Source organism: Sinocyclocheilus rhinocerous, unplaced genomic scaffold, assembly GCF_001515625.1.
Source record: "Sinocyclocheilus rhinocerous isolate Xijiao unplaced genomic scaffold, SAMN03320098_v1.1 scaffold496, whole genome shotgun sequence".
Lineage (NCBI taxonomy): Eukaryota > Metazoa > Chordata > Actinopteri > Cypriniformes > Cyprinidae > Sinocyclocheilus > Sinocyclocheilus rhinocerous.
The window spans coordinates 135,432-153,358 of NW_015632471.1; the positions used below are offsets into that span (position 1 = coordinate 135,432).

A 17,927-nucleotide genomic window follows, 5' to 3' on the forward strand; every position below is an offset into this window, starting at 1 on the left:
TAATTAATGCAGCCTAAAAATCCTTTAACGGATTTGAATAATAGAAATGTGTTGGTGTGTTATGTGTAAGCCAGGTTAAAGAGATGGGTCTTTAATCTAGATTTAAACTGACAGAGTGTGTCTGCCTCCCGAACAATGTTAGGTAGGTTATTCCAGAGATTGGGTGTCTAAATAGGAAAAGTATATATATATGCTTCTATATATATATATAATCTTGTTGTATTTCCTTATCATTTTCAAGATATTAATCTTTCTTTATTTCTTTCTTTCTTTCAGACCTCTGCTGTAGACAGAGCAGGTAAGTGACCTCATGTGGCCTCACATGACCTCATGTTTTTTATTGTAATCTACATTATGGTATAAGCAATGACAGAGCAATACAGCATGGAAAAAAATAATAATAAATAAATAAATAATACGATGTGATAATATCATATATGGCTATTTATGCATATCATATTTAGTTGATGTTTTCTATACTGGATTCTCACCATTTTATCAGAGTGAAAAATCGTATAACCTATAAAATGACCAGAAAAAGAAAAACTTTTGTAAATCCTAGTCAAATTATGCATACAACCTTACTTTCCCGCATAAGTATGTCAACTGGTGGCACTGGATCTGTCTTAAACACTAACAGATGTTCAGTCAGACGATGAGCTGCCTGATATCAGAACAGAGAGCTGTGGCTGGAAATAGTGATATATATCTAGAACAAACTTCTTCATTCCCTTATGGATACATGGCCGTTTGCTGGCTGAAAGAGTTGCTTTGTTGGGGCACAGCAAAGCATTTGCCCTGATGTCGGTCTCACCCTTAGGCTAAAGACAAACGTTGCATGCTAGCTATTAACAAATAGCTGTTAGCCATTCGCTGCTATTCATGTGGTCTTTTGATGTATGCCGACTTCTATATATCAACTGTGTTGTACCGTTGGCCTTTTTGTCATTTGTTGTTTAAGTTTTGTTAACTGAAAGTTGTTTCTCAGTTACATCAGTGCTGCTACACTCTTCACACAACATGCCATAGTGTAATGTTAAAACTTTCGATTGCCATGTAAAATGTAAATCAGCACAACTGTTTTCAACATTGATAATGATAAGAAATGTTTCTTGAGCAGCAAATGAGCATATTAGAATGGTTTCTGAAGGATCATGTGACACTGAAGACTGGAGAAATTGAATGAAACTTCAGCTTTTCCATCACATGAATAAATAACATTTTAAAATATATTAAAGTAGAAAACAATTATTTTAAATTAAAATACATTAAACATTACAAATAAAAATCGTATCTACTTCATAATTTTGATTGGTAGTGTAAAACCTTTCAATATTTGAAAATGAATTTAACTGTGTGAAAATGATTTATATCCATGCTTACACAAACCATGACTGATCCTTAGATGTCATTTCTATTATTACTATTGTTGTTTAATTATTTGTACCACGAACCAAGATAGTAGAATCAGTGTGTGCTATGGATGAAACATGTAATGTGTGAAGAAAAACTAATAATCAAGGTGAATATCACTTGTGAACAGAATATTTTTATGCAACACTGCCAATAAAACTTCAATGTTATGAAATTATGCAAAAAGTATGAAAATGTTATAAATGTTGTGCATTTATAATACAAGCTACAAGTGAATGTAATTTTCAGCACAGAATGCTATTAAACACAATATATAACTGAGATGTAGTCTAAATGCACTGCAAAAAAAGGCTTATCTTAGTAATTTTGTCTCGTTTCTAGTCAAAATATCTAAAAATTCTGTGTGTCACTGTGGTTAAAATGACTTTTTGGATTGTGGGAGTGTGAAAAGGGAGTTTTATATTATATTTTGGCCACCAAATTATTAAATGTCATCAGATAAGTTGTTCTGGTCTTGCATTCAAGTTGAGCAGACACCAGGCTGGCTAACCATAGGAGATCATTATGATTTGACCTCTGTGTCTCTCTGGAATCAACACCAGAAAGCAACAGGAGCAGCATGTGTGTCTGCCTCCATCATCACGTATTTCCAATGAGCCTATGTTGGTATTTTCCAAGTCTTAGAAAAGGTGTGTATACAATGGAGACAAAGAGAAGACGTTGCATCATGCATTTTCCAATATTTTCTTTGTCGGTCAGATTCCGGTTATGTTGATCTTCATAATATCAGTTGCAAGCTCAGAATTTGGAGATGTTCAGGATTTGTGTGGAGGCTTCTGCGTTATGTAATGACCCCCCGCGGCTCTGCGACTTGGTATTCTGGTGTGTGATGGATGATAAAATGCAGGCCTGATTTCAGCACAATGGTCCCCTGTTTCAAAGCACATCAAAGCCTCTCTGTATCAGGCCAGGAATGTGGGGTTCACAGCCTGGTTACATCACGCAAACCTTGCCCCAAGATGGAGAGCATTCATGGTTAATTTCCAGGTTGTTATGGCAATGGACTTTTGAGTCACAACACCAGAGAGCAAACAGTATTTATGTTGTGCAAGGAAAGTGATGCCCATCTGGGCATCATTCCTTACTGTACTATCCTTTTCCAGACTGGGCTAAAACTCAGCAGGGTTTTGGCAGGAGCGAAGGGAAACAAAACACCAGCAGCAGTGATTTTGAATGTGTTTGCATATGTTTCTGTGTGTATGAATGAGATAATTTCTGTTATCTAATATGAGCTCCATGGCCATGAAAGCCTGACATTGTTAGTTTGCATTCAGGGTCATTTTAAGGGGTACGGGACATTGAGCATTTGGCTGCATTAAGTGCTCAAGTTTCTTCCCGAGGTCTTCACTTTTCCTTGCTTTAGTGTAGACAAATGGATGTGGCAAGGTTTAGCTTTTTAACCTTGTAAAGGCATCTTCTCTTCAGAAGACTATCTAGGGCCCTCACATTGGTTCACATGAAGATGTAGCCATGTAGAAGAACCCCATGTGAAGGGTATTTTTTATCTGTGTGTATTTACATTTACATTTAGTCATTTAGCAGACGCTTTTATCCAAAGCGACTTACAAATGAGGACAATGGAAGCAATCAAAACCAACAAAAGAGCAATGATATGCAAGTGCTATAACAAGTTGCTTAACGCAGTACATGTAGCAAGGTTTTTTTTTTATTATTATTATATAATAAATAAAAAGAAAACGGATAGAATAGAAAAAGAATAGAACAAGCAAGTGTTAAAGGCATTTTTTTGCTTTTGTTAATTGTATAATAAATAAAAAGAAAACAAATAGATAAAATAAAATAAAAATTTGAAATGCTAGTGTTATTTTTTTTTTTAGAATATAATTAGAATAGAGGGTGCTAGAGTTAGAGGGTCAAAAAAAGATGGAAGAGATGTGTTTTTAGCCGATTCTTGAAGATGTCTCAGCTGCTCGGATTGAGTTGGGCAGGTCATTCCACCAGGAGGGAACATTTAATTTAAAAGTCAGTGAAAGTGATTTTGTGCCTCTTTGGGATGGCACAATAAAGTGACGTTCACTTGCAGATCATTTATAAAAATGTTTAGAAATATCATGGACTGGTACAAAAACTTCATTTTGGTTTAATGATGCATGTATATTTGAATTCAATGTGAATTGTTATTTGCAATTTAATTAAAATATAAAGTAGTCAAACGTGATATTCAATGAGGAAAATTTATTTAATGTTTCCATCTTTTATTTTTATGTTGTTGGTTAAAAATTAATGACTCTTAGTTGACTCTGCTGCTGATAATTACTACAATATATTTCATATAGATTTTGTAATAATAGTTAACAATAATCTAATTTTGATCAAACTGGCAGTTCATTAATGTTGAATTTGCAGTTTTTATTTGCAGTTTTTTATTATCTTTGACAGCTAAAAGAATTTGGGGTCTGTAAAATTTGTAAAATATATATTTTACAAATGTAACTGTTTTTTATTTCAGTATATTTTAAAATATAATGTATTCCTGTCATGAGAAAGCAGCAGTCATTACCCCAGCCTTCAGTGTCACATGATCCTTCAGCAGGGGTGTGAAGTAACGAATTACAAATACTCACGTTACAGTAATTAAGTAGTTTTTATCAGTAATTGTACTTTTTTGAGTAGTTTAAAAATTGTGTACTTTTACTTTTACTTGAGTACATTTTAAGTGATGTATCGGTACTTTTACTCCGCTATTTTCCTCCGTTTGTGGTCGTTACATGCTTATTTTTATTTTATTTGTATCCATCAACGTGACTGGATAGACAGTAATAGGTCTCGTGACTTTCGTCAAATCAAATTGTGCATAGAAAACTTTAACCGCCAACTGTTTATCACGGCTGCTGGAAGCGCATTCTTCAAGCATAAATTCAGTCGCAACTTCCTCTAACTTAATATGTTGAGGTAAATTTCGGATTTCTGCTTACTAAATGATTTACGCTTGCCTATCTACACGGCCTGAAATTTGGTGTAATTATCAAGTTTAGTTATTTTTATTTCTTTATTGCAAAACGCTAAAACTGGCACCGTTTTGGAGAGAAATGGGCTCTCATTTTAACCCCTATCATGGGGTGTGATGCTGAACTATGAGTTTCTAATGGTATTTGTATTTGCACTGTTATAAGCATTAATATTTTATGTGCAACAACAGCATGCTGTCTCAGTGCCCAGCTCAGTATTCACTACTCAATACTCATGAGTACTTTTAAATAGGCTAGTAGTTTTTTGGACAAGTACTTTTACTCTACTCACACTACATTTTTTGGAAGGTAATGGTACTTTTACTTGAGTATATTTTTTTCAGTACTCTTTCCACCACTGTCCTTCAGACATCATACTTAATCACTGATTTGCTCATGAAAAATGTGTTACTATCGATATTGAAAACAGTTGTGCTGATTAATATTTTCATTGAAACCATGATACATTTTTCAGGATTCTTTAATGAATAGAAAGTTGAAAAGAACGACATTTATTTAAAATAGAAATATTTTGTAACAATGTAAATTAAAGACTGCTGTCACTTTTGATCTATTGAATGCATTTCTTTCTTATAAATGTGAAAACGATTCTATACAATCAATAATGTGCTATTAATAAATTTTATCATTTGATTTAGTCCTTTCTCAGCAAAAAAAAAGTCTTAATAGTACCACAACTGTTGGCACACATACATATTTCTTATACCAAAAGATGGAAGGTGATCACAGTAGTCTGTGAGGAAAATGTAAACCCTTACAGTTTCTCATAGAAAGGCAGTGGAGGAAATGAAAGACACAGTAGGCGGTTTTCAAAGCCTTCGCTCCCTCACATTATCTTGATTGAAATCCCCTTAATGCTGATCTGGGACCAGGCCTCCGCATTCTCACTAACATCTGCCATTATTAAGGTGACACTTCAAAACTGATCTCAGGTCTGTGCCTATCAAGCGCCACAATAACCTCTCATTCTTTATCTCCAGTGAGTGCGGTACCTATAATCATGTCGGCAGAACGCCTACCTCTCTGCCTTTTGCCTGTAGTTCTTTGATGTGCGTTCATCCTAGAACATTCCTGCCCCTATCGCACCCATTCCCCCTGTCACGGCTCAGGCTCTGGGTGCAGAACAATGGGTTCATTGCTCACTTCTGATCTCTCTCCCTCACCTGCATCTGGGGTCGAGCCCCAGCTGGGTAGAGCCAGGTCAGTCCAGGTACAGTCTGGTAAGAAAGGCTCTGGGAAAAGAGGGGAGGAAAGGGGTGAATTTTTAATGGAGTGTTTGAGGAACTGTCAGTGCTGAGATTGAACACAAATGCCAGCACTGACAAAATTGATCAAAAGTTACAGTAAAGACATTTATACTGTCACAAAATCTATCTCTATTTATTCTAATCAGCATATTACAATTATTAGTGTCTTTAAATTCCTTCACAAATTTATGAACTATATTCAAACAATGGCTGGTTACATAATCTTGGTGGACCATTTATAACCTTAACAACCTTTATTCTCATGTCTAGGCGTTCAGGAAAAAGCAATGTAATTTTGCTTTTAAGGGTCATCAGAGCAAAATGTATGCTTTGTCTATTAATATTGAAAGGGGAAAACATCAACAGCACTCAATTCCCGGCATTCATCCAGTTGGAATAGTACCACCTGACCTTTTATTTGAACTGCTCTGTTGATGGGGGGACATAGAATACAGCACAAGTGTACATGAAGGAAGCTTTCATGGCACTGCTTTCTTCAGATTTTCAGTTAACGTCATGTTCTGTAAGCATTCATGTTTAATCAATAGCTCACTTACTGGACCTATGATCATGGGACTTTTTGACTGCCTGATGGGACCCTGGGAAATTCCACTTTAGTCATCAAGTGCTCCCCATAGATTCAATATCTGTGTTCTTCAGTCTGGGTGATTAAGATATATTGTTATGGTGGCATCATTTCAAGAGGCTATAAGTATGCTTGGAAAGAGGAAGTTGTCACTTTCTGAGAAAAGTAATTTCCTTGAGAAAAGTGAGAAAAGTAATTTTTAATATAAAGTAATAAACCAATATTCATGTGGAAAACAAAATGAGAAACTATGAAGACTGTCCTGGTTGTTGTTTTCCATGAAATTGCAGTATGTAAATAATGGCAGGTATTTATTTATTTATTTTCATGAACTACTCCATTAATAAATCAAGCTTATTATTTGTCTAAGGTCATGAGCAGGGTTTTTCATCCGAAGCGTATTGCTGATCTAATAAACTGTATTAATTAATTGCATTTGAATAATTGCATTTTTTTTTTTTTTTTACCAGTGTTGTTATTGTTAACTAAAACCAAAATTATTTAAAAAAAGAATGTATGCTAATTAAAATGAAGCTGAAATAAAATTAAATCTAAACATTACATGAAATCTTAAACTTAAAAAAAGTACTAAAACTAAAACTGACAAAATAAATTAATGCTAAATAGAAATGTTTAAAAAAATAACCATAAAAAAATCATATAACAAAATTATTAAAACCTAAACTAAAATGAAAATCAAAACTATAAATAAATAAATAAAATAACACTAGTATTCACTTATTTGCATATTGTTGTCTGGTGCTGACAGTTTGTAGTTGTGTAATAGAAATGTGCACCCAGCAGTAAACAACTTAATAAATACATGTAAAGAGAATATTTTCATAGTCTAACCTGCATCATTGTATCACCTTGAAAAACCCTATGCTGTGTCCTTATCTAGCCAGCGATCCACACAGATTACATTTCCATGCCAATTTTCTGAGACGGTCATGCCCAGATGGGTTAGGTTTCACATGAAATGACCCAGCTGACACAAATCAACCCTCTTCTTTGCACATATCCTGTCCTGATCTTATGTTTGTCTCCTCCAAGTCCAGAGGCAATAGTAGCATACCATTAATGAGAGTCTGTATTTCAGAGCTAATGTGTTCTTAGGCTTGTCTGTCATGTTTATTTGATTTTAAGAACTTAATGCCATCCTCATTCCTAGCCTTTTATTTCCCACACAGTTTTATTGGCTTTGACTTATTGGTAAGGAGACTTAGGGTTTGAACAAGGGTACATTCTTGGCCATTTCATCACTTTAAGCCTGTCCCAACCCTCTTCCCCCATCGCCTGCTTTTATTCTACTTCTCCACTTCATGTTGCGTCCTATGACTCCCAGACTTCTCTATTTTACCACTTTGTTTCGTTTTTGGAGAACCAGTAGAATGAGCTGTTCAAATTTGGAGAATATGGTGACTTACAATTCCTTGGCTGTTTTCTGTTTGGAAGGCATCTGTTTGAAGTCTGTTGTTCTGTTGGGGGTGTTTCTTCAACTATAGGCAGGTTGGTCTCCTGGGCCTTTTAGGATAGGAGCACACATTTTTCACACTCACAGTAGTTTATTTAATGTGTGTACTCTATATGTCCAATGGTGACAGATGTCAAATGAAAATTATGTTAAAAAAATGTCTGTCATCAACTTAAATGTTTGACCAGTTTTTCTTGCTAAGGTCAGTTTCATAGCTTATATTTTATGTATCCTAAATACACAAAATCAAAAAATACTTAAATAGTTTCATAATATTTCATAATTTTTGCATAATTTGTCAAAATGACAGCTTGATAAATAAAAAAAAAGAATAAAACAAGTATTCTGATCACAATTCATATTTATGTACAATTACACCAACTTTAGGTGTTCATCTGTGGGATAGATATTGTTTATTTTCAGACAAGCAGACATCAACAACAAAAAAGTTTTAGTTCCCTTCCGAGGGAATTTCGAACTGTGTCCTCTAGAGGTCACTATGGGGGACGCCTTCAGCGTGACCAGTGTCTGAAGCATACATCTAAACACGACAATAACATTGGCCGGCGACAGCCTGTGACGTCATCACCCGGCGCGACCACAGTATAAAAGGGCGCCGGGAGAACACATCATCCTCTTCTTCATCTTCAAGGACTGTTTTGTTTGAAGCGTGCATTTCCGGAAAGAAGGATTATTCTTCTTTACCATGGCGAGCACTAGTAAGGCGTTTAAGAAATGTGTGGATCCGTGTCCTCGTTATATGACACCTGATGACACACACGATCTTTGCGTCTTTTGTTTGGGGCGAAGAGCACGCGCACGATGTCCTCAAAGGGCCAGCTTGCGTGCACTGTGAGCTTTATCCTATGAAAAAGCTCCGCTCTCGTTTGTCTCTTTTTTTCGAGGAAAGAGGGACAGCCATCAGCTCCTCGTAGTTCAGGACCCTCCGCTGCTGAGGCACGGAGGAAAATGAGCTCATGGGGATTGCAGATGGATCTGGCTGATGAGTTGAAAATGGGTCTTTCCCTTTCGCGCTCATCAGTCACAGATGAGAGTGAGCTGCTGGACAACGATGCTATCTCTCTTAAATTGTCTGATCCAGCGGCTAGTGCTCTGCTGGCTCAAAGCCAGGATGAGCAGGAGATGTCAGATGAGGATGAAGAAGTCGAGATTGAGTCCTCCCAATCCTCCTGCCCCACGTATGCTGAGCTGCTTGAGGTTATGGATTGCGCCATGGCGAGGCTTGACTTGCCGTGGAAGCGGGCCAAGAAAGTGATGCCTCGAGGCTGCCTCGAAGAGCATTTTCTTTTTAGCCATAGCCCTCCAGCTCAGGTGAGCCTTCCATTTCTTCCCGATCTCCATGTGGACACATAGAAGGCTTGGAAAAATCCATTCTCGTCTCACATCCATAGATTCTAGCATACTAGTTATGCCAACATTGAGGGGATGTGTAAGAATGGTTATGAGAAGATGCCCCCTGTTGAAGAGACACTGACCTGCTATCTCTCTATGGGGGAGGCATCTTCTCTTAAGGCTTCCTCCCTGCCACTAAACCCCTTCAGGATACATCTCGTTTGAATGGCAGGGCATACGAGGCAGCAGGTCAGGCTGCAGCCTCGTTGCATACCATGGCAGTGCTTCAGGCTTATCAGGCTGATCTGCTGAAAGATCTGGATAAAGGTCAGGGTCTATCCCCTGATGAGGTGGCTGAGTTGAGTCACACCACAGATCTTGCTCTCCGTGCCACTAAGCAGGCCGCCATTGCCATTGGCAGATCCATGGCGGCCATGGTGGTTACGGAGAGGCATCTGTGGGTGAATCTGGCGGATATCAGGTCGAAAGAGAAGGGCTTTCTTCTTGATGCGCCAGTTTCCCCTTCTGAGCTTTTTGGCACTTCCGTCGAGACAGTGGTTGAGAAGTTTAAGGAGGCCAAGACGCGCTCGGCTTCCTTTAAATCCTTCATTCCAAGAAGATCCAGGTCTGAACCCGAACAACAAAGGGGTCCTGGCCTGTCTCGATCTAAGGATCAAAGGCAGGCTCAGAAGACTAGTGTCGTGACTCTCGCCCCTCCCCCGCCTGCGGGTAGGGCTCAAAAGGGGCGTGGGTCTAAGGGTGACAGGCAAGATTTGAGGGAGGTGATCCAGACTAGGCGTTCTCAACGCTCTCGTCTGAACCAGAGTAAAACCTGAGCCATCTACTCCACCTCCCTCTGAGAGTATTACATCTGGTCTCATCTTCCTCCCCTTAAATCCCCTAAAAAAACGTCCCTCCTGACTGAGCCTCCTGCGCTTGCATTGCAGTCTCTTATGCGTGGGAGCCATGGTTGGTGAGTACGATCCATTTCATCTACTCTACTGCTAGTTTTTGAGTATTCAATACTTGTCTTTTTCTGCAGCACTACTCTGACTTGTTCTGTTTTCTGACTTTTTAGGTTTGACCCCCCTGCTAATTCAGGGCCTCCTGCTGTTGACCGATTATACTGATGGTTTCACTCTTCGGTTCTGGATCCAGGCTGGTGATAGCCCTCATCTTCGGCTTGGACACGCAGCCTGGGCTTCTGCGGAATCCTCCCAGCATCAGGTTCCCAGTATAACGCTGCAACCTCAGGACCTGTGGGTCCTTCTCGTGGGCTAGTACTCTTCCGAATACATGCTTCGTGACATGCTCCCTATCCTCTGGCCAGGGTGCGCTACTCATCTCTCACACTGAGGGGTCTCCTGAGATTTGAGTCTTTCCATCATGCATGTTCTCTGAGCAAGAGCTCCTTTGCTGAGGCGTTGAGGAGCTCAGCACTCCATAGACGGTCAGGCCTGCGGGTCCTCCCTGTCACACTGCCCTTATGGTCGAACCAGTAATCGCCCCTCTGCGGAGTGGGCTTGAGTACATTGCGTTCCCTGAGGTACAAGGGATTTGTGTTTCTGAGAAAACCCCTCTTGTATGCTTCTGTTCTGAGAAGCAGTAAGCTCTGTACGCATGAATGGTTATTGGGTCCCGCTATTTCTTCAGATTCTATCGGGTCTGGTTATATGGGACCCACACTCTCTATCGAGAGAGCATGAGACTGTGTCCAGTTGCACCAGTGGACTGTCTCTTATTGGGCCCTGCTGTGTTACCCCTTCTAATCTAGCACCTCCTTCTGGTCGAGCTGAGAAGTGCTCCCCTCAATGTGAGGGTTAGCTATGAGGCGCTTCCAGTATGTGCTGTTAGGGCCCGCCTCAGCTTGAGAGCCGAGAGCGCTGCTCCCGAAAAACCCGCATTTGCAATGAACTGAGTGTTAGGCCTGTCTCTGTCACCTCCTTGGTCAGTTGCCTTTATTTTGGGACCCTGTTGTTCCCTGTAGAAATGTGTGATCCCCTGCTAGCAGGATTCCATTTCTGATGTCCCATTTGCAATCTATCTGCTCCTCAGACATGGCTGTGCTCCCCTCACTGCGGGAGGGTCCCTTTGAGCTCGCCGGTCCTGGGCAGACTGGGTGAGTTCTCCTCTCGACTTGAGAGTTAGGTCTCTGACCCTGGGCTATTGATCGCTTTGGTCAAGCTGGGTTCCTCTCTCTCCTCGCTAGGGGTTGAACCCTCCGTTCTTGAGCTCCGTGGCAGTGACAACAGGTAGTTGGGCCACTTGCTGCTTCCCTGATAATCTGCCTCTATTTAGGTCAAGCCAGGCAGTGCTCCCCTCACCTCTGAGGGTTGTCTTTGAGCCTACCGCTCCCGATTGAGCGTCTTTGGACTTCTCTCATCGAGTCCTCCGCTCGTTTGAGCTCCATTGAGTAGCAGCCTCAGGTTGTTAGGCCTCTCTCCGCCTCCCTGTTGAGTCGCTCTCCTTGTGGGTCCAAGTCCCCCTTCTATATTTGAAGTTGGGTCTCCGCTCTTTTGAGCTCCGGATAGTAATCATGCCAGGCGGATGGGCCATCTCCTGCCTTCCTGGCGGGTTGCTTGTTAAGTGAGCTAGCTGTGCTCCCCTCACCGTGAAGGGCCTCTTGCAAGCGTGCCGCTCCCTTCTGGGCAGATGCTACAGATTCTGTTATGTGAGCATGCCACAGTCACGTAGGGCTCCCTAGGCTGGTTTATACAGCTTCGGTTACCCCTTAAGCAACGGTGCTTCTAAATCCATGCTATGGTAAGTGCACACGCTGAGCTCTGTGCAACTTTCTAAAATCCACATTGTGGATTTGTGGACTTTCTTCTGATTAAGTCAGTTCTTTGAGCAGGTTTATTCGGAACCGGCGGTAGCCCCCCTGGGAGGCAGGCCAGGGTCTGGTTTGGTTTTTAGACACCTGGCTGGATCCCCTTAAAGGAATCTCTTTCTTCTGATTCCAAGCCTTGAGCTCTGCCCTAGGCTTGGGCTTCCTAGCCCAGCCCTTAACAGGTAAGATCTTTTAGGGTATACAGCTCAGGCCGAAGGGGATAGTGTCACTGACAGCCGTCAAGACATCCTTGGGGCAACTCCCATGGCTATGGTAGAGTTGGTAATTAGTGCTCGCTGTGGTTTCTGGCATGCACTCCCCTCAGCATGGCGGTGTGAGTATACCGTTCCCCATAGCGAAGGGAATGAGACACTGCTAAATATGATCTGACGCCTTTGTTTTTTTTAGCTGATGTCACTAGTAATCCCCATGTCCATTGCAGATGTCCAGGGTTGTTCCCAGACTGTGGTAAGATATAGGCCTGCTGGACAGTAAACTGTCAGTTGTGCATTGTGAGTTGATAGATTGAACAGGAAATCATCTTTTCAGATTTCTGTAAAGAGCACTTTTAGCCCCATATGTGGGCCCTTCAGCAATCTGTGACCTGTCTCATGATTCAACAGCACAAGACCCAACAAGGGTCTTATGATGTGACCACAGTTCTATCATGACAACTCTAGAAAGATTTTAGCATTAATGGATATAACAATGTTAATGTATTTGGTCTTGGCGGAATATATCTGCTACGCTACTGCTGTTGGTTATTGATGTTGTTGTAGATTATTGTTGCTGCAAAGCAAGTACAGGAACTTGCTACTGCCAATACATACGCCCATACAGTGCTGTGAGTATTTAAGACATACTGCTGCTGCACAAGTAGCATATATAATAACCTGTAGCAGATCTACACAGGTGGAGCTGGGGAAGGTGAAGGGTTTCAGAGGAACTCTGAAAGCATGCTGTGAAATTTTCTAGTGAATGCTAACCAGCCATTTAAATGTAATCAAGCTCATTGGCTGCGTATGCAACATGAACTAATCATCTTGAGCTAGTTTAACACATAAAAATATCATCAGTTTGTGTTAAATCCGCATCAGCCTTCACCATCTAGAGTTTCATGACAGAACTTGGCATTTTTTTCACAGTAGCATCAGCATGTTTGCTTGTCTGTGTGTTTGGGCGGGGATTTTAATATTCTGTTGATTCCGTAGATGTTACCTTTTGAACTCATTTCCCATTGTTTGGTGTTTGTAGGTCACTGTGTGAACCCAGGTAATCCCTCTGTTAAGAGTATCAGGGTCAGTCTGAGTATTTTGGCTGCTACACAATATCATGATGATCCACCAGCTTTCTTTCGCTTATTATGTATCTGTCTCTTTCCATCTTAATAGCATCACCCTAATATATATATTTTGTAACAGAGTCTTAGGTTAGACAGAGCAAAAGAAAGAGAGACACATTGATTATCCTAGCCAGAGAGAGGCATTTGTTCTTCTCAGACGACAACAAAGGCTCCTCATTCACTAACAACGCGATTAACTTTTCATGTTATTGATACAATCACTCCAGGAATGGAATGTTCAGGAGAGATGAATGAAAGAGTTTGGATTCATTCCAAAAACGTGTGTGTGCTTATTTGTGTAAGTGATTGAGTACAAAACTGAAAGTAGGGCGAAGTGTTTCCAGACTTCTAACATTACACATGGGGAGACATCTTGGTATTTCCAAGAAGATTGTGTTTTTATATTGTAAATTATATGGTGAGGGTGAGGTTTGTGCATGTTTGAAAAATTGAAGAAATTCTGATAATTCCCTTCATGAATTATGCTGATAACCAAAACCAAGTATACATACTGTATATACACTCACCCCTAAATATATATGTATATATAGCACTCACCCCTAAAGCTACCCAAGATGTAGATGAATTTGGATCTTCATCGGGGACAGATTTGGAGAAATTTAGCATTACATCACTTGATCACCAATGGATCCTCTGCAGTGAATGGGTGCCGTCAGAATGAGAGTTCAAACAATAATCCAATAATCCAGAAGTAATCAACATGACTCCAGTCCATCAGTTAAAGGGTTAGTTCACCCAAAAATGAAAATTATGTCATTAATTACTCACCCTTATGTCGTTTCAAACCCGTAAGACCTTCGTTCATCTTCGGAACACAAATTAAGATATTTTTGATGGAATCTGAGAGCTGTCTGACCCTGCATAGACAGCAATACAACTGAAATGTTCCCAAGTCCAGAAACGTAGCAAGGAGATCTGTAAAATAATCCATGTGACATCAGTGGTTCAACCATAATTTTAAGAAGCTACGAGAATACTTTTTGTGCGCAAAAGAAAAAAAAAAAACAACGACTTTGTTCAGCAATTTGTCTCCTTTGCGTCACCCTGTAGCGCCATTTTGGAGAGTATCCGCTGGACGTACACAGCGTATGCTGTTCTGTGTCAGCTGAGTCACACGGATACGCTGTTTCTTTAGTGATTGAATCTTGGTCTTGGAAAAGAGAGGAAGAAATTAAGCTTATCTCCTCTAGATTTACCTCGGAGGTCATAAATTAGCAGCTGTGTTTGTGTGTGTGCACGTGTTTTCTGTGCTATTCTTAAAGCTTCCACTGTAGTGCATCTCTTAGCTGGCCAATTAGCCTTCATTGCTCGCTTCAGTGGTGCATTACTGGGAATGCAAAAGCACTAATCCCAAATTTATATCCTCTTGGCAAAGTATTCTATACACACAGTTGCTACTATTATCTTCATTTATCAACTCTCTTTGAATGCTCATAAACCCAGTCATTTCACACCCCAACACACACACTCTGACACACACACACAGTGTACAATCCCATCTTCCTTTTTAGAAAAATTAACAAAATCATCACTTTTCATATAAATTTGAGCTATATATAAATATGCTTAGCCTCCATGCAATGATTTTTTGCTAGTAATACTATTAAGCAGCATTCTAAAAAAGTGAGAGTGAGAGAGAAAGAGAGAGAGAGGTTAAAGTGAAAACTTAAAGGGACAGTTCACCTCAAAATGAAATTTTTGTCATCATTTACTCACCCTCATGTAGTTCCAAAACTGTATGAGTTTCTTTCTTATGTTGAACATAAAAGTAGATATTTTGAAGAATGCTGGCAATCAAACAGTTGATGGTCCCCATTGACCCCATAGTATTTATTTCCCTACTATGGAAGTCAATGGGGACCAACAACTGTTTGGTTCTTCTAAATTATTCAAAACATCTTCCTTTGTGTTCAACATAATATATATGTGTATATATAATATATTTATTGTGCTTACAGTTACAACAGCATAGGTTGTTTCCCTGTCCAAAGGTCACGTGTGTTACAGTTGAGCTATTGTTTGACAAGCCTAATCCAGTTCATTTACGCATTATTTGTTACATAACTAAGAACTTCAGTTTGGAGCCTGGTAGTGAACTAAAGTTTAGAGAAGTGTGTGGATTTGCTAAAATGAGCAAAATTGTACCCAGAACTTAGCTAAACCAGACAAAAGACCATAATATTTTTTCCCCATAAATAATGTTTGTTTTTTTTCTTCTTAAAATGCAATTATATTTCTACATTATTGCATTTTTCTGCAATTATTTTGTAATCACAATATGATAAAAGTGTCTTTGATATGTCCCGTTTTAAATGCCATAGAAAAACATGCATGTGGGTGTGTCATCTATAACTGATTTTTTTGGAAAATATGTGATGCATTGAATATAATTTATGAATGTATTGTGCTTTAATGCAGGAAATTGTTTCCCAGTTTTCAAAGCTAATACTTCAAAGCTAGGAAACAAATATAAGTGTGGGTTGGTACTTGTTGTTGCGTTACACCTTCTTCTTTCAGTTGTGTGTGTAATCTCAGCATAGGACAATTGTTTGTGACTTCCTCTCATGTAAAAGTACATGCTCGCTCAAGCAGAATGAATGAATGCGCTAAGATGAATTCAGATGACGTACGTTTTGCCTCCATCAGTTCAGCCACTTAAATGTTCCCAATGCAAACTGACAACATGAAGACAAGTAGCAGCTTGAAGGACACACAAAGAGAGCGAGCGAGTGCACTTAAATTACACAAATGTGGCTTTTTGAAATATTCACATTGTGGAGGCGCTGAGGCCTGAGTTGGAAAGCACTCTGTCTCCCACACACACACACACACACACACACACACACACACCGTAGCACAGGACTGAATGTGAGAGCATTGCAGTGGGAACTCCCTAATGCACACTGCAGCGTTGCACGCAGAACCGGACATGGAGAATGGACTGAGTAGAGAACGACAGACCCGGGAGAGGGGTAAAGGAGGACGAGAATCTAGAACCGAACGAGAACAGGACAAGATGTCGAGGTCCATGCGACTGCTGCTTCTGCAGAAGAGATCTTTGAGTGAACACATCAGATACTCCACCTGCAGGGCTCTGGATCTGTTTAACAGAAACACACGAGACCAGAGGCTGACAGGTGAGCATGTGAATGGAAGTGGGTGTGGATGTGCGAATGTGGAGGCAGTGATAAAAAAACAAACATGTTTCTGAGAAGGATTATGGTCTCTTTATGTCATATTGATGCTAGATGTGGTGTGCACTTCTAAAATTATATTCTTATTCTGCCTTTTCGTGTTGTTTTCCAGAATAAATTAACATTCTTAAATCAAGATACATTTGCTTGAGATGTAAAATGACTATTAAGTTTTGTTTTCTGAAAAAATATAAAAATTTAGTTCATAAAAATATCTGTCAGTGGGGTTTAAAAAAGAAACTTAATTTAAGGGAAAACACAATTATTAAGTGAGTTTGTACTTAAAGTAAGAAAAAAATCTATCAATGAGGTTAGAAAAATAAACTTATTTCTAAGGGTGAACATGGTTATTTTTCTGACCCCATTGGCAGATATTTGTTTTAACCATAAAGTCACTTGATTTTGTTCATTTTGTCAGAAAACAAGAGTTTTTATCTTATGTAATTTTGCATCTTAATGAATCAATCTTTAAATATTTAACTGGAAAACAAGGTACTTCAGAGAAAGCTATGGTATTACTATTGCACATTTCCCCCCAAAAAAGCAGCATAATTTAATGAGATTTTAAGACATTAATTGAATTTCTGGATACCTTTTTGGGTGCAGTGCACTTTTGAGTTAGGTTAGGTTATCTCTATTGAATCCATAAAGTTGCCCAGAATGCATTATGGATGTGAAACAATTAATTATAAACTCCAGAGAAGCTAGGAAATGCTGTGTCATTATTGTGGTGTTTTAAAGATCTGAATGTTAGTGCCGGGAAATCATTTGTAATCATAAGTGATTTATTGTGTGAAAGATGGATTCACTTTTTGTGGTTTTATATGTGTGCATCTAAGGTCTGGTTTATAGTGCTACCGCAAGACTCGGTGTGCTAAAATGCATTCACTTTACTTTCTCATGAATTAAATATGTCAGTGAACTAACAGCAGGATTTTATATAACAGTTCCATGGCTACCAAAAAAGAAAAAAAGAAACTCCAAGACAATCTTGAAACCCACCATGGATGCAACAAACTCTAAAATTTTCATGACCAGTAGCAGTGTGGTCTAATGGTTTATTCAATAGTGTGGGCTTACAACATATCCATGGATATGGGTTTATTTGTGCATGGAACGGTCTGTGCAACCAATCATCTCAACGTCATTGTAACACATACAAAATCATTGAGAGAATGAGTGTTTTAATGCTTACTTTTGTTTTTTTGGGGGTTTTTTTGCTTATGCAATTCAAAAATTAATTTTACATCTTGTTATCTTTTAATAAAATACATTTATTTTATGCATATATTTTACAGGTGTTCTTTACAAAAATATCTATCCCTGTAAAAAAACAAAAGGCAGCTAAACAGGAAACTATTAACAGAGCTAATTTTTGACAACTTAGGTGGCAATTTTTCAGGTATATATATATAATTTTTTATGTATTTAGATGAAATTATGATGAAATTAATAT

The 17,927-nt window shown here is 39.2% G+C and overlaps 1 protein-coding gene across 1 annotated transcript in view; it reads left to right on the plus strand.

The window, feature by feature from the left end:
- The window catches only part of LOC107742489 (rho GTPase-activating protein 7-like), a 115,503-nt gene that overhangs the window by 35,150 nt on the left and 62,426 nt on the right, over positions 1-17,927 (plus strand). Inside the window, exon 5 of the mRNA XM_016555462.1 lies at positions 277-298. Coding sequence (XP_016410948.1) covers positions 277-298 — 22 coding nt within the window. The remainder of the gene's footprint in view (positions 1-276; positions 299-17,927) is intronic.